This window comes from Chiloscyllium plagiosum, unplaced genomic scaffold (genome assembly GCF_037043375.1).
Source record: "Chiloscyllium plagiosum isolate Xiang-an unplaced genomic scaffold, Cpla_swu_hap1 HiC_scaffold_53X, whole genome shotgun sequence".
In the NCBI taxonomy this organism is placed as follows: domain Eukaryota; kingdom Metazoa; phylum Chordata; class Chondrichthyes; order Orectolobiformes; family Hemiscylliidae; genus Chiloscyllium; species Chiloscyllium plagiosum.
In genome coordinates this window covers 27,087,847-27,104,753 of record NW_028270191.1, presented here as the reverse complement: position 1 = coordinate 27,104,753, position 16,907 = coordinate 27,087,847, and the positions used below count along the sequence as shown (strand labels likewise).

General features: G+C 52.5%; 1 protein-coding gene across 1 annotated transcript in view; it reads left to right on the top strand.

The window, feature by feature from the left end:
* The first annotated feature begins 887 nt into the window (after positions 1-887).
* LOC122545008 (transcription factor Sp7-like) overlaps positions 888-16,907 on the top strand; it is a 21,825-nt gene continuing 5,805 nt past the window's right edge. The window contains exon 1 of the mRNA XM_087985501.1: positions 888-986. Coding sequence (XP_087841627.1) covers positions 966-986 — 21 coding nt within the window. The 5' untranslated portion in view covers positions 888-965. The remainder of the gene's footprint in view (positions 987-16,907) is intronic.

Below are 16,907 nucleotides of genomic sequence, written 5' to 3'. Positions count from 1 at the left end.
TCTCTCTCTCTCTCTCCTGTCCCTCTCTCTCCCTCCCTCTCTCTCTGTCCCACTCTCTCTCTCTGTCCCTCTCTCCCTCTCTCTCTGTCCCTCTCTCTGTCTCTCTCTCTCCTGTCCCTCTCTCTCTCTGTCTCTCTCTCTCTCTCTGTCCCTCCCTTTGTCTCTCTCTCTCTCTCTCCTGTCCCTCTCTCTCTCTCTGTCTCTCTCTCTCCCTCCCTCTCTCTGTCTCTCTCTCTGTGTCCCTCTCTCTGTCCCTCTCTCTCTCTCTCTGTCCCTCTGTCTCTCTCTCTCTCTCCTGTCCCTCTCTCCTGTCCCTCTCTCCCTCTCTCTCTCTGTCCCTCTCTCTGTCTCTCTCTCTCTCTCCTGTCCCTCTCTCCTGTCCCTCTCTCTCTCTCTCTCTCTCCTGTCCCTCTCTCTCTCTCTCTCCCTCTCTCTGTCTCTCCCTCTCTCTCCCTCCCTCTCTCCTGTCCCTCTCTCCCTCTCTCTCTGTCCCTCTCTCTCTCTCTCTCTCCTGTCCCTCTCTCCCTCTCTCTCCTGTCCCTCTCTCTCTCTCTCCCTCTCTCTGTCTCTCCCTCTCTCTCCCTCCCTCTCTCCTGTCCCTCTCTCCCTCTCTCTCTGTCCCTCTCTCTCTCTCTCTCTCCTGTCCCTCTCTCCCTCTCTCCTGTCCCTCTCTCTCTCTCTCTCCTGTCCCTCTCTCCCTCTCTCTCCCTCCCTCTCTCCTGTCCCTCTCTCTCTCTCCCTCTCCTGTCCCTCTCTCCCTCTCCCTCTCCCTCTCCCTGCCTCCCTGTGCTGTTCCAGCTCCATACCCAGTTATTAAGAGGCGTGTCCCTCCCTGGGTCGGGCTGAGGTGCTGTGGGACAGTTCCTTGCCGAGTTACGGAGCTGGAACATTGGGAGCCGCTATCGGGTCTCTGCAGGATCGTATCCCCGCGTCAGGGAGCGGGACACGGGGAGACAGACAGCAGCATGACCGCCTCACTGCTGGAGGTACCACAGCTCTCCCCCCTCTCCCCATCTCCCTCTCTCCCCATCCCTCTCCCCTCTCTCCCCCCTCTCCCCATCTCCCTCTCCCCATCCCTCTCTCCCCATCCCTCTCCCCTCTCCCCTCATCCCTCTCCCCTTCCCTCTCTCCCCATCCCTCTCCCCTCTCCCCTCTCTCCCCATCCCTCTCCCCTTCCCTCTCTCCCCTCTCTCTCCCCTCTCTCCCCATCCCTCTCCCCCCCTCTCCCCCCTCTCCCCATCCCTCTCCCCCCTCGCCCCATCCCTCTCCCCCCTCTCCCCATCCCTGTCCCCTTCCCTCTCTCCCCATCCCTCTCCCCTTCCCTCTCTCCCCTCTCTCCCCTCTCTCCACATCCCTCTCCCCTTCCCTCTCCACATCCCTCTCCCCTTCCCTCTCCCCCTCTCTCCTCTCTCCCATCCCTCTCTCCCCTCTCTCTCCCCATCCCTCTCACCCCTCTCCCCATCCCTCTCCCCATCCCTCTCTCCCCTCTCTCCCCTCTCTCCACTCTCCCCCCTCTCCCCATCCCTCTCTCCCCTCTCCCCATCCCTCTCTCACCTTCCCTCTCTCCCTTTCCCTCTCCCTTCCCTCTCTCCCCTCTCTCCCCATCCCTCTCTCCCCATCCCTCTCTCCTCATCCCTCTCTCCCCTTCCCTCTCTTCCCTTCCCTCTCCCCTTCCCTCTCTCCCCATCCCTGTCCCCTCTCTCTCCCCTCTCTCCCCATCCCTCTCTCCTCTCTCCCCATCCCTCTCTCCTCTCTCCACATCCCTCTCCCCTTCCCTTTCTCCCCTCTCTACATCCCTTTCCCCATCCCTTTCCCCATCCCTCTCCACATTCCTCTCCCCATCTCCCTCTCTCCCCTCTCCCCATCCCTCTCCCCTTCCCTCTCCCCTTCCCTCTCTCCCTTCCCTCTCTCCTCTCTCCACATCCCTCTCCCCTTCCCCTCTCTCCCCTCCCTCTCTCCCCTCTCTCCCCTCTCTTCCCTTCCCTCTCCCCTTCCCTCTCTCCCCTTCCCTCTCTCCCCTTCCCTCTCTCGCCTTCCCTCTCTCCCCTTCCCTCTCTCTCCATCCTTCTCTCCCCATCCCTCTCTCCCCATCCCTCTCTCCCCATCCCTCTCCCCATCCCTCTCCCCATCCCTCTCCCCTTCCCTCTCTCCCCATCCCTCTCCCCTCTCCCCATCCCTCTCCCCTCTCCCCATCCTTCTCCCCTCTCTCCATCCCTGTCTCCCCTCTCTCCCCACCCCTCTCCCCTCTCTCCCCACCCCTCTCCCCTCTCTCGCCATCCCTCCCCCCTCTCCCCATCCCTCTCCCCTCTCCCCATCCCTCTCCCCTCTCCCCATCCCTCTCCCCTCTCCCCATCCCTCTCCCCTCTCTCCCCATCCCTCTCCCCTCTCCCCATCCCTCTCCCCTCTCCCCATCCCTCTCCCCTCTCCCCATCCCTCTCCCCTCTCTCCCCATCCCTCTCCCCTCTCTCCCCATCCCTCTCCCCTCTCTCCCCATCCCTCTCCCCTCTCTCCCCATCCCTCTCCCCTCTCCCCATCCCTCTCCCCTCTCTCCCCATCCCTCTCCCCTCTCTCCCCATCCCTCTCCCCTCTCCCCATCCCTCTCCCCTCTCCCCATCCCTCTCCCCATCCCTCTCTCCCCTCTCCCCATCCCTCTCCCCTCCCCTTCCCTCTCTCCATCCCTCTCTCCTTACCTCTCTGCCCTCTCTCCCCATCTCTCTCCCCAATCCCCATCCCTCTCCCCTCTCCCCATCCCTCTCCCCTCTCCCCATCCCTCTCCCCTCTCTCCATTCCTCTCTCCTTCCCTCTCTCCTCACTCCTTCCCTTTCTCCTCTCTCCCCATCCCTCTCCCCTTCCCTCTCCCCCCTCTCCCATCCCCTCCCCATCCCTCTCTCCTCTCCCATCCCTCTCTCCTCACTCCATCCCTCTCTCTTCTCCCCTTCCCTCTCTCCCCTCTCTCTCCTGTCCTCTCTTCTCTCTCTCGTCTCTCTTTCCTTCTCTCTCCCCCGCGCTCTCGCGCTGTCTCCCTCCCTCTATTTTCCCCTCTCTCCTCTCTCCCTCTCTCTCTCTCTCTCGTTCTCTCCTTATGTCGGTACTGTTCACCCTGGCTCTCGGACTCTCTCTCTCTCTCACACACACGCATACCTTCTCTCTCTCTCTGCCAATCTTTGTAACTTCCTTCACACTCTCTCTCTGTCTCTCTCTCTTTCTTTCCCACTCTGTCTCTCTCTCTCTCTCTGTCTCTCTCAATCTATCTCTCTCTGACTGCCGACCCATTCCCTGCCAATACCTATACCTCTATTTCACTGTCTCACTCTCTCTCTGTCTCTCCCTCTCTCTCTCTCTCTGACAACCTCAATATCTCTCACTCTCTTTTACCGTCTCTCTCTCATCTCTTTCTCTCTTTCACTCTCTCTGTGTTTCTCCCTGCCTCTCTTTCTGTCCCTATCTGCCCCATTTCCTCTCTGCCTGTCTTTCTTTCTGTCTGTCCCTATCTTTCGCGATCTCTACACTCTTTCTCTCAGTTTCTCTCTCCCTGTTGCTGTCTCTCTCCAACTCTCTCATGTTAACTCTTTGTCAACCTCTCTTATACTCTCTCTGTCTTTCTTTCTCTCTTTCTAAACCCATTCTCTCTCTCTGTCTCTCTCTCTCTAATTCCCTCCTGTTCTCTCTCTGTCTCTGTCTCTCTCTCTCTCTGTTACAATCACCCTGCCCTCCTACCCCAGACTCCCCCCGTAGGTGTGTGTGTGTATGTGAGAGTATGTGTGTTTGTGTATGAGAGTGTATATGTGTGTGTGCATGGGAGTGTATGTGAGAGGGTGTGTGTGTGAGTGTGCTTGCGTGAGTGTGTCTCTGTGTGCATGTTTGTGTGTGTGTGCATGGGAGTGTGTGTGAGCATGTGTGTAAGAGAGAGTGTGTTTTGTGTGAGAGTGTGTGTGTCTGTGTGTGTATGTCTGTGTGTGAGTACAGGTGTGTGTGAGAGTGTGTCTGTATGTGTGTGAGAGTGTGTGTGTCTCTGAGTGTAAGAGCGTGTATATGTATGTATATGAGTGTGTGAATGTGTGTCTGTGTGTGAGAGTGTGCACACATGGGAGTGTGTGTGTGAGTGTGACTGTGTATGTGAAAGAGTGTCTTTTGTGTGAGTGTGTGAGTGCGTGTGTCTCTGTGTGTGAGAGCGTGTGTGTGTATGTGTGTGAGAATGCGTGTGTGTGAGTATGTGTGTCTCTGTGTGCATGTTTATGTGTGTGTGTCTATGTGTGCATGGGAGCATGTGTGTGTGTTTGTGGGAGTATGTGGGAGTGTGTGTGTTTGTGTGTGTGTGAGTGAGTGTCTGTGTGTGCGTGAGTGTCTGTGTGCCTGTGTGTGTGAGTGTCTGTCTGTGTGTGTGAGTGTCTGTGTGTGTGAGTGTCTGTGTGTGTGAGTGTCTGTGTGCGTGAGTGTCTGTGTGTGCGTGAGTGTCTGTATGTGTGAGTGTCTGTGTGTGAGTGTGTGTGAGTGAGTGTCTGTGTGAGTGAGTGTCTGTGTGTGTGAGTGTCTGTGTGTGTGAGTGTCTGTGTGTGTGTCTGTGTGTGTGAGTGTGTGTGTGAATGTCTGTGTGCGAGTGTCTGTGTGTCTGTGTGCGTGAGTGTCTATGTGTGTGTGTGTGAGTGTCTGTGAATGTCTGTGTGAGTGAGTGTTTGTGTGTCCGTGTGTGAGTGCGTGTGTGTGAGTGTCTGTGTGAGTGTGTGTCTGTGTAAGTGGGAGTATGTGTGTGTGAGTGTCCGTGTGTGAGTGTGCGTGTGTGTCTGTGTGTGAGTGTGTGTCTGCGTGTGAGTATGTGTGTGTCTGAGTGTGCGTGAGTGTCTGTGTGTGTGTGTGCGGGAGTGTGTGTGGCAGTCTGTGGGAGTGTGTGTGTGTCTGTGTGTGTGAGTGTCTGTGTGTGTGTGAGTGTCTGTGTGTGTGAGTGAATGTCTGTGTGTGTGTGTGAGTGTCTGTGTGTGTGAGTGTTTGTGTGTCTATGTGTGTGTATGTGAGTGTGTGTGTGTGTGAGTGTGTGTGTCTGTGAGTGTCTGTGTGTGTGAGTGTCTGTGTGTGCGTGAGTGTCTGTGTGTCTGTGTACATGAATGTCTATGTGTGTGTGTGTGAGTGTCTGTGAATGTCTGTGTGAGTGAGTGTTTGTGTGTCCGTGTGTGTGTGTGTGTGTGTGGGAGTGTCTGTGTGAGCGTGTGTCTGCGTGAGTGGGAGTGTCCGTGTGTGAGTGTCCGTGTGTGAGTGTCCGTGTGTGAGTGTGTGTCTGTGTGTGAGTATGTGTGTGTCTGAGTGTGCGTGAGTGTCTGTGTGTGTGTGCGGGAGTGTGTGTGGCAGTCTGTGTGAGTGTCTGTCGGTGTGTGTGTGAGTGTGAGCGTGTGTGTAAGCGTGTGCCTGTGAGCGTGTGTCTGTGAGCGTGTGTCTGTGAGCATGTAAGTGTGTACGGGAGTGTGTGCGGGAGTGTGAGTCTGTGTGTGAGTGTGTGTGTGTCTGAGTGAGACTGTCTGTGTGTGTGGAAGTGACTGAATGTGTGAGTGTGTGTTGTCTGTTTGTGTGTGAGCGTGTGTGTGTGTGAGCGTATGTGTCTGTGTGAGTATCTGTGTGAGTGTGTGTGTCTGTGTGTGTCTGTGTCTGTGTGTGAGCATGTGTGTCTGTGTGTAAGCGTGTGTCTGTGTGTGTGAGTGTGGGTGTGTCTGTGTGTGAGCGTGTGTCTGTGTGTGAGCGTGTGTCTGTGTGTGAGCGTGTGTATCTGTGAGCTTGGGCGTGAGTGTCTGTGCGTGAGTGTCTGTGCGTGAGTGTCTGTATGTGTGTGAGTGTGTGTGAGTGTGAGTGTCTGTGTGTGTGGAAGTGTCTGTGTGCGTGCGTGAGTGTGTGTGTCTGTGAGTGTGTGTGTCTGTGTGTGAGCATGTGTGTGTGTGTGTCTGTGTGTGGAAGTGTCTGTGTGTGTTAGCGTATGTGTGCGAGCGCGCGCATGTGTCTGTGTGTGTGTGTCTGTGTGTGAGCGTGTGAGTGTGTGTGAGAGTGTCGGTATGTGCATGCGTGAGTGTCTGTGTGTCTGTGAGCGTGTGTGTCTGCGTGAGCGTGTGTGTGTGGCTGTGAGTGTGTGTGTGTCTGTGAGTGTCTGTGTGTGTGTCTGTGTGCGTGAGTTTCTGTGTGTGTGCGTGAGTGTGTGAGCGTGTGTGTCTGTGTGTGAGCATTTGTGTGCCTGTGTGTGTGAGCGTGTGTGTCTGTGTGTGTGTCTGTGTGTGTGTGTGTCAGAATGTGTGAGTGTGTCTGTGTGAGCGTGCGTGTCTGTGAGTGTGTCTGTGTGTGAGTGTGTGTGTCTGTGTGTAAGTGTGAGTCTCTGTGTGTGAGTGTGTGTCTCTGTGTGTGAGTGTGTGTGGAAGTGTCTGTGTGTGTGAGTGTCTGTGTGTGAATGTGAGTGTCTGTGTGTGTGTGAGTGTGTGTGGGAGTGTCTGTGTGCATGAGCGTGTGTGTGTCTGTGTGTTTGTGTCTGTGTGTGTGAGCATGTGTGTGTGTGAGCCTGTGTGTCTGTGTGTGTAAGTGTCTGTGTGTGTGAGCGTGTGTGTGAGTGTCTGTGTGTCTGTGTGCGTCAGCGTGTGTGTGTGAGCATGTGTGTGTGTGAGCGTGTGTGTGTGAGCGTGTGCATGAGCGTTTGTCTGTGTGTGTCTGTGTGTGTGAGCATGTGTGTGTGTGAGTGTGAGTGTGTGTGTGTCTGTGTGTGTTAGCGTGTGTGTATGAGCATGTGAGTGTCTGTGTGCGTGTGGGAGTGTGTGTGTGGGAGTGTCTGTGTATGTGTGTCTGTGTGCGTGCATGTGTGAGCGTGTGTGTCTGTGTGTGAGCATGTGTGTATCTGTGTGTGTATGAGCGTGCGTGTCTGTGTGTGTGTGAGCGTGTGTGTCTGTAAGTGTGTGTGTGCGGGAGTGTGTGTGCGTGAGTGTGTGCGGGAGTGTGAGTGTGTGTGTCTGTGTGTATGTGTGTGCGGGAGTGTGAATGTGTGTGTGAGTGAGCGTGTGGGTATGAGTGTGTGTGTGAGCGTGTGAGTGTGTCTATGTGCGTGTGTCTGTGTGTGTGCATGCGTGTGTGTAGATGTGTGTGTATAGATGTATGTGTGTATGTAGATGTGTGTGTGTATGTGTGTGTGGGAGTGTGTGTGAGCGTGTGTGTGTGTCTGTGAGTGTATATGTGTGTGTGTGTGTGTATGTCTGTGTATGTATGTCTGTGTGTGTGTGTGTGTATGCGCGTGTCCGTTTGTGTGTGTGTGTGAGAGTGTATTTGTGTGTGTATATGCGTGTGTGTGTGTATGCATGTGTGTGTATGTGTGTGTGTGTATTTGTGTGTGTGAGTGTATTTGTGCGCGTGTGTGTATGCGCGTGGGTGTATTTGTGTGTGTGTATTTGTGTGTGTGTATATTTGTGTGTGTGTATTTGTGTGTGTATGCGTATGTGTGAGTCTGTGTGTGAATGCGTGTGTGTGTGTCTGTGTGTATGCGTGTGTGTGTATGCGTGTGTCTGTGTGTGTGTATTCGTGTGTCCATGTGTGTGTGCGTGTGTCCGTGTGTATGCGTGTGTGTATGCGTGTGTGTATGCATGTGTGTGTGCGTGTATGCGTGTGTGTGTGCGTGTATGCGTGTGTATGCGTGTGTGTGTATGCGTGTGTGTGTGTGCGTGCATGTGAGAGTGTGTGTGTGTGTGAATGTGTGTGTATGTGTGTGTATGCGTGTGTGTGTGTGAGTATGCATGTGTGTGTATGCGTGTGTGTGTGCGTGTATGCGTGTGTGTGTGCGTGTATGCATGTGTGTATGTGTGTGTGTATGCGTGTGTGTGTATGCGAGTGTGTGTATGCGTGTGTGTGTGTGCGTGCATGTGAGAGTGTGTGTGTGTGAATGTGTGTGTATGCGTGTGTGTGTGTGAGTATGCATGTGTGTGTGTTTATGCGTGTGTGTGTGCGTGTGAGAGTGTGCGTGTGAGAGTGTGAGTGTGTGTGTGTGCATGTGTGTGTATGTACACGTGTGTGTGTGTGTGAGTGTGTGTGTGTGTATGTGTGTGTATGAGTGTGTGTGAGTGTGTACAGATGGTTAGTCTGTCCCTCTGTTACCTTCCCTTGGAACTGAGACGAGGAGAATGTGGGTTTATGTTGTCGGGGATGGACTGGGATAGATGGGTTTAGGACCAACTACATGTAACCCCCTCACGCCCCCCCGCCCCTCCCGCCCTGCTCCTGATTGAGAGCTGAGAGGAACGAGAGAGAGAGAGAGATAGAGAGAGAGAGAGAGAGAGAGAGAGATTATCTGTGATTATCTCTCTCTCTCTCTCTCTCTCTGTCCATCCCTCTGTCGGTGATTATCTCTCTCTCTGTCCCTCTCTCTCTCTGTCCATCCCTCTCTCGGTGATTATCTCTCTGTCTCTCTCTCTCTCTCTCTGTCCATCCCTCTCTCGGTGAATATCTCTCTCCCTGTCCCTCTCTCTCTCTCTCTCTCTGTCCATCCCTCTCTCGGTGATTATCTCTCTCTCTGTCTCTCTCTCTCTCTCTCTCTCTCTGTCCATCCCTCTCTCGGTGATTATCTCTCTCTCTGTCTCTCTGTCTCTCTCTCTCTCTCTCTGTCCATCCCTCTCTCGGTGATTATCTCTCTCTCTGTCTCTCTCTCTCTCTCTGTCCATCCCTGTGTCCATGATTATCTCTCCCTCTGTCTGTCTGTCTCTCTCTCTCTCACTGTGTCCATCCCGTATCGGTGATTATCTCTCTCTCTCTGTCCCTCTCTCTCCGTCTCTCTCTCTCTCTCTCTCTGTGTCTATCAGTGTTCTTGTGATTATCTCACTGTGTGTCTCTCTCTTTCCCTCTCTCTGTCTATCCCTGTCCCTGTGATTATCTCTCCATCTCTCTCTCTCTCTGTCTCTCTCTCTCACTCTGTCCGTCCCTATCCCTGTGAATATCTCTCTATCTCTCTCTCTGTCTCTCTCTCTCTCACTCCCTCTCTCTCTCTGTCCATCCCTGTCCCTGTGATTATCTCTCTCTCCCTCTCTCTGTCCATCCCTATTCCTGTGAATATCTATCTCTCTCTCTCTCTCTCTGTCCGTCCCTATCCCTGTGATTATCTCTCTCCCTCCCTCTGTCCGTCCCTATCCCTGTGATTATCTCTCTCTCTCTCTCTGTCCGTCCCTATCCCTGTGAATATCTCTCTCTCTCTCTCTCTCTGTCCACCCCTATCCCTGTGAATATCTCTCTATGTCCCTCTCTCTCTCTGTCTCTCTCTCTCTCTCACTCTGTCCATCCCTATCCCTGTGAATATCTCTCTCTCTCTTTGTCCTTCCTTGTCCCTGTGATTATCTCTCTATCTCTCTCTCTCTGTCTCTCTCTCTCTCACTCTGTCCATCCCTATCCCTGTGAATATCTCTCTCTCTCTCTCTCTCTGTCCGTCCCTATTCCTGTGATTATCTCTCTCTCTCTCTCTCTGTCCGTCCCTATCCCTGTGATTATCTCTCTCTCTCACTCTGTCCGTCCCTATCCCTGTGAATATCTCTCTCTCTCTCTCTCTGTCCGTCCCTATTCCTGTGATTATCTCTCTCTCTCTCTCTCTCTGTCCGTCCCTATCCCTGTGATTATCTCTCTCTCTCTCTCTCTGTCTGTCCCTAACCCTGTGATTACCTCTCTCTCTCTCCCTCTCTGTCTGTCCCTATCCCTATGATTATCTCTCTCTCCCTCTCTTTGTCCGTCCCTATCCCTGTGATTATCTCTCTCTCTCTCTTTGTCCGTCCCTATCCCTGTGATTATCTCTCTCTCTCTCTCTCTGTCCGTCCCTATCCCTGTGATTATCTCTCTCTCTCTCTCTCTCTGTCCGTCCCTATCCCTGTGATTATCTCTCTCTCTCTCTCTCTCTCTGTCCGTCCCTGTCCCTGTGATTATCTCTCTCTCTGTCCGTCCCTATCCCTGTTAATATCTCTCTCTCTCTCTCTCTGTCCGTCCCTATCCCTGTGATTATCTCTCTCTCTCTCTCTGTCCGTCCCTATCCCTGTTAATATCTCTCTCTCTCTCTCTCTGTCCGTCCCTATCCCTGTGATTATCTCTCTCTCTCTCTCTGTCCGTCCCTGTCCCTGTGATTATCTCTCTCTCTCCCTCTCTTTGTCCACCCCTATCCCTGTGATTATCTCTCTCTCTCTCTCTTTGTCCGTCCCTATCCCTGTGATTATCTCTCTCTCTCTGTCCGTTCCTGTCCCTGTGATTATCTCTCTCTTTCACTCTGTCCGTCCCTATCCCTGTGATTATCTCTCTCTCTCTCTCTCTCTGTCCGTCCCTATCCCTGTGATTATCTCTCTCTCTCTCTCTCTCTGTCCGTCCCTGTCCCTGTGATTATCTCTCTCTCTGTCCGTCCCTATCCCTGTTAATATCTCTCTCTCTCTCTCTCTCTGTCCGTCCCTATCCCTGTGATTATCTCTCTCTCTCTCTCTCTGTCCGTCCCTGTCCCTGTGATTATCTCTCTCTCTCTCTGTCCGTCCCTATCCCTGTGATTATTTCTCTCTCTCTCTCTCTGTCCATCCCAGTTTTGTGATTGACTCTCTGCCTCTGTCTCTCTCTCTCTCTCACACACACTATCCCTGTTCCTATGATTATCTCTCCCTCTTTCTCTCTCCCTCTCTCTGTCCATCGCTGTTCCTGTGATTTTCTCTCGGCCTCTATCTCTCTCTCACACCATCTCTGTCCCTGTGATTATCTCTCTCTCTCTCTCTCTGCCTCTCCTTCTCTCTCTCTCGCGCTCTCTCTCTTTCCCTCTGTCCATCCCTGTTCCTGTGAATATCTCTCTCTCTCTCTCTGTCCGTCCCTGTCCCTGCAATTTTCTCTCTCTCTCTGTCCATCGCTGTTCCTGTGATTATCTCTCTCTTTCTCTGCATATCTGTGTCCCTGTGATTGTCGCTCTATCTCTCTCTGTCTCTCTCTCTCTCTCTCTCTCTATCCATCCCTCTCTATTTCTCTGTCCTCTCTCTCTCTCACTCTCTCACTCTCCGACCCTCTCTATCACTTCCTCTCTCTCTCTGTCACTCTCTCACTCTCCGACCCTCTCTATCACTTCCTCTCTCTCTCTGTCCCTCTCTCACTCTCTGACCCTCTCTATTTCTCTGTCCTCTCTCTATCTGTCCCTCTCTCACTCTCTGACTCTCTCTATCACTTCCTCTCTCTCTCTGTCACTCTCTCACCCTCCGACCCTCTCTATTTCTCTGCCCTCTCTCTCTCTCTCACTCTCTCACTCTCTGACCCTCTCTATCACTTCCTCTCTCTCTCTGTCACTCTCTCACTCTCCGGCCCTCTCTATCACTTCCTCTCTCTCTCTGTCCCTCTCTCACTCTCTGAACCTCTCTATCACTTCCTCTCTCTGTCACTCTCTCACTCTCCGACCCTCTCTATTTCTCTGCCCTCTCTCTCTCTCTCTCACTCTCTCACTCTCTGACCCTCTCTATCACTTCCTCTCTCTCTGTCACTCTCTCACTCTCCGACCCTCTCTATCACTTCCTCTCTCTCTGTCCCTCTCTCACGCTCTGACCCTCTCTATCACTTCCTCTCTCTTTGTCCCTCTCTCACTCTCTGACCCTCTCTATCACTTCCTCTCTCTCTCTGTCCCTCTCTCACTCTCTGACCCTCTCTATTTCTCTGTCCTCTCTCTCTCTGTCACTCTCTCACTCTCTGACCCTCTCTATCACTTCCTCTCTCTCTCTGTCCCTCTCTCACTCTCCGACCCTCTCTATCACTTCCTCTCTCTCTCTGTCACTCTCTCACTCTCTGACCCTCTCTATCACTTCCTCTCTCTCTCTGTCACTCTCTCACTCTCTGACCCTCTCTATCACTTCCTCTCTCTCTGTCCCACTCTCACGCTCTGACCCTCTCTATCACTTCCTCTCGCTCTGTCCCTCTCTCACTCTCTGACCCTCTCTATCACTTCCTCTCTCTCTGTCCCTCTCTCACTCTCTGACCCTCTCTATCACTTCCTCTCTCTCTCTGTCACTCTCTCACTCTCCGACCCTCTCTATCACTTCCTCTCTCTCTGTCCCTCTCTCACTCTCTGACCCTCTCTATTTCTCTGTCCTCTCTCTCTCTGTCCCTCTCTCACTCTCTGACCCTCTCTATTTCTCTGTCCTCTCTCTCTCTGTCACTCTCCCACTCTCCGACCCTCTCTATCACTTCCTCTCTCTCTCTGTCACTCTCCCACTCTCTGACCCTCTCTATCACTTCCTCTCTCTCTCTGTCCCTCTCTCACTCTCCGACGCTCTCTATTTCTCTGTCCTCTCTCTCTCTGTCACTCTCCCACTCTCCGACCCTCTCTATCACTTCGTCTCTCTCTCTGTCACTCTCTCACTCTCCGACCCTCTCTATCACTTCCTCTCTCTCTCTGTCCCTCTCTCACTCTCCGACCCTCTCTATCACTTCCTCTCTCTCTCTGTCACTCTCCCACTCTCCGACCCTCTCTATCACTTCCTCTCTCTCTCTGTCACTCTCTCACTCTCCGACCCTCTCTATCACTTCCTCTCTCTGTCACTCTCTCACTCTCCGACCCTCTCTATCACTTCCTCTCTCTCTCTGTCCCTCTCTCACTCTCTGAACCTATCTATCACTTCCTCTCTCTGTCACTCTCTCACTCTCCGACCCTCTCTATCACTTCCTCTCTCTCTGTCCCTCTCTCACGCTCTGACCCTCTCTATCACTTCCTCTCTCTCTGTCCCTCTCTCACTCTCTGACCCTCTCTATCACTTCCTCTCTCTCTCTGTCACTCTCTCACTCTCTGACCCTCTCTATTTCTCTGTCCTCTCTCTCTGTCACTCTCTCACTCTCTGACCCTCTCTATCACTTCCTCTCTCTCTCTGTCACTCTCTCACTCTCTGACCCTCTCTATCACTTCCTCTCTCTCTGTCCCACTCTCACGCTCTGACCCTCTCTATCACTTCCTCTCGCTCTGTCCCTCTCTCACTCTCTGACCCTCTCTCTCACTTCCTCTCTCTCTGTCCCTCTCTCACTCTCTGACCCTCTCTATCACTTCCTCTCTCTCTCTGTCCCTCTCTCACTCTCCGACCCTCTCTATCACTTCCTCTCTCTCTGTCCCTCTCTCACTCTCTGACCCTCTCCATTTCTCTGTCCTCTCTCTCTCTGTCCCTCTCTCACTCTCTGACCCTCTCTATTTCTCTGTCCTCTCTCTCTCTGTCACTCTCCCACTCTCTGACCCTCTCTATTTCTCTGTCCTCTCTCTCTCTGTCACTCTCCCACTCTCCGACCCTCTCTATCACTTCCTCTCTCTCTCTGTCCCTCTCTGACTCTCCGATGCTCTCTATTTCTCTGTCCTCTCTCTCTCTGTCACTCTCTCACTCTCCGACCCTCTCTATCACTTCCTCTCTCTCTGTCACTCTCCCACTCTCCGACCCTCTCTATCACTTCCTCTCTCTCTCTGTCACTCTCTCACTCTCCGACCCTCTCTATCACTTCCTCTCTCTCTCTGTCCCTCTCTCACTCTCTGAACCTATCTATCACTTCCTCTCTCTATCACTTCCTCTCTCTCTCTGTCCCTCTCTCACTCTCTGAACCTATCTATCACTTCCTCTCTCTGTCACTCTCTCACTCTCTGACCCTCTCTATCATTTCCTCTCTCTCTCTCTGTCCCTCTCTCACCCTCTCTATCACTTCCTCTCTCTCTGTCACTCTCTCACTCTCTGACCCTCTCTATTTCTCTGTCCTCTCTCTCTCTGTCCCTCTCTCACTCTCTGACCCTCTCTATTTCTCTGTCCTCTCTCTCTCTGTCACTCTCTCAATCTCTGTCCCTCTCTATCACTTCCTCTCTCTCTGTCACTCTCTCACTCTCCGACCCTCTCTATCACTTCCTCTCTCTCTCTGTCACTCTCTCTCTCTCCGACCCTCTCTATCACTTCCTCTCTCTCTGTCACTCTCTCACTCTCTGACCCTCTCTATTTCTCTGTCCTCTCTCTCTCTGTCCCTCTCCCACTCTCTGATCCTCTCTATTTCTCTGTCCTCTCTCTCTCTGTCACTCTCTCACTCTCTGACCCTCTCTATCACCTCCTTTCTCTCTCTGTCCCTCTCTCACTCTCTGAACCTATCTATCACTTCCTCTCTCTGTCACTCTCTCACTCTCTGACCCTCTCTATCATTTCCTCTCTCTCTCTCTGTCCCTCTCTCACCCTCTCTATCACTTCCTCTCTCTCTGTCACTCTCTCACTCTCTGACCCTCTCTATTTCTCTGTCCTCTCTCTCTCTGTCCCTCTCTCACTCTCTGACCCTCTCTATTTCTCTGTCCTCTCTCTCTCTGTCACTCTCTCAATCTCTGTCCCTCTCTATCACTTCCTCTCTCTCTGTCACTCTCTCACTCTCCGACCCTCTCTATCACTTCCTCTCTCTCTCTGTCACTCTCTCTCTCTCCGACCCTCTCTATCACTTCCTCTCTCTCTGTCACTCTCTCACTCTCTGACCCTCTCTATTTCTCTGTCCTCTCTCTCTCTGTCCCTCTCCCACTCTCTGATCCTCTCTATTTCTCTGTCCTCTCTCTCTCTGTCACTCTCTCACTCTCTGACCCTCTCTATCACCTCCTTTCTCTCTCTGTCACACTCTCACTCTCCGACCCTCTCTATTTCTCTGTCCTCTCTCTCTCTGTCACTCTCTCACTCTCCGACCCTCTCTATCACTTCCTCTCTCTCTCTGTCCCTCTCTCACTCTCTGACTCTCTCTATTTCTCAGCCCTCTCTCTCTCTGTCACTCTCTCACTCTCTGACCCTCTCTATCACTTCCTCTCTCTCTGTCACTCTCTCACTCTAACCCTCTCTATCACTTCCTCTCTCTCTCTGTCACTCTCTCACGCTCTGACCCTCTCTATCACTTCCTCTCTCTCTGTCACTCTCTCACTCTAACCCTCTCTATCACTTCCTCTCTCTCTCTGTCCCTCTCTCACTCTCTGACCCTCTCTATTTCTCTGTCCTCTCTCTCTGTCACTCTCTCACTCTCTGACCCTCTCTGTCACTTCCTCTCTCTCTCTGTCCCTCTCTCACTCTCTCTATCACTTCCTCTCTCTCTCTGTCCCGCTCTCACTCTCTGACTCTCTCTATTTCTCTGTCCTCTCTCTCTCTGTCACTCTCTCACTCTCTGACCCTCTCTATCACTTCCTCTCTCTCCCTGTCCCTCTCTCACTCTCTGACTCTCTCTATCACTTCCTCTCTCTCTCTGTCCCGCTCTCACTCTCTGACTCTCTCTATTTCTCTGTCCTCTCTCTCTCTGACCCTCTCTATCACTTCCTCTCTCTCTGTCACTCTCTTACTCTAACCCTCTCTATCACTTCCTCTCTCTCTCTGTCCTTCTCTCACTCTCTGACTCTCTCTATTTCTCTGTCCTCTCTCTTTCTGCCCCTCTCTCACTCTCTGACCCTCTCTATCACTTCCTCTCTCTCTCTGTCACTCTCTCACTCTCTGACCCTCTCTATCACTTCCTCTCTCTCTGTCACTCTCTCACTCTAACCCTCTCTATCACTTCCTCTCTCTCTCTGTCCCTCTCACTCTCTGACTCTCTCTATTTCTCTGTCCTCTCTCTTTCTGCTCCTCTCTCACTCTCTGACCCTCTCTATCACTTCCTCGCTCTCTCTGTCACTCTCTCACTCTCTGACCCTCTCTATCACTTGCTGTCTCTCCCTGTTCCTCTCTCACTCTCTGACTCTCTCTATCACTTCCTCTCTCTCTGTCCCTCTCTCACTCTCTGACTCTCTCTATTTCTCTGTCCCCTCTCTCTCTCTGTCCCTCTCTCACTCTCTGACCCTCTCTATCACTTCCTCTCTCTCTCTGTCACTCTCTCACTCTCTGACTCTCTCTATTTCTGTCCTCTCTCTCTCTCTGTCCCTCTCTCACTCTCTGACCCTCTCTATTTCTCTGTCCTCTCTCTCTCTGTCACTCTCTCACTATCTGACCCTCTCTATTTCTCTGTCCTCTCTCTCTCTCTGTCCCTCTTTCACTCTCCGACCCTCTCTATTTCTCTGTCCTCTCTCTCTCACTCTCTGACCCTCTCTATCACTTCCTCTCTCTCTGTCACTCTCTCACTCTCTGACCCTCTCTAATTCTCTGTCCTCTTTCTCTTTGTCACTCTCTCACTCTCCGACCCTCTCTATCACTTCCTCTCTCTCTCTGTCACTCTCTCACTCTCCAACTCTCTCTATCACTTCCTCTCTCTCTCTGTCACTTTCTCACTCTCTCACCCTCTCTATCACTTCCTCTCTCTCTCTGTCCCTCTCTCACTCTCCGACCCTCTCTATTTCTCTGACATTTCTCTCTCTGTCACTCTCTCACTCTCTGACCCTCTCTAATTCTCTGTCCTATCTCTCTCTCTGTCCCTCTTTCACTCTCCGACCCTCTCTATTTCTCTGTCCTCTCTCTCTCACTCTCTGACCCTCTCTATCACTGCCTCTCTCTCTGTCAATCTCCCACTCTCCGACCCTCTCTATTTCTCTGTCCTCTCTCTCTCTGTCACTCTCTCACTCTCTGACCCACTCTATCACTTCCTCTCTCTCTCTGTCACTCTCTCACGCTCTGACCCTCTCTATCACTTCCTCTCTCTCTGTCACTCTCTCACTCTAACCCTCTCTATCACTTCCTCTCTCTCTCTGTCCCTCTCTCACTCTCTGACCCTCTCTATTTCTCTGTCCTCTCTCTCTCTCTGTCACTCTCTCACTCTCTGACCCTCTCTGTCACTTCCTCTCTCTCTCTGTCCCTCTTTCACTCTCTGACTCTCTCTATCACTTCCTCTCTCTCTCTGTCCCGCTCTCACTCTCTGACTCTCTCTATTTCTCTGTCCTCTCTCTCTCTGTCCCTCTCTCACTCTCTGACTCTCTCTATCACTTCCTCTCTCTCTCTGTCCCGCTCTCACTCTCTGACTCTCTCTAT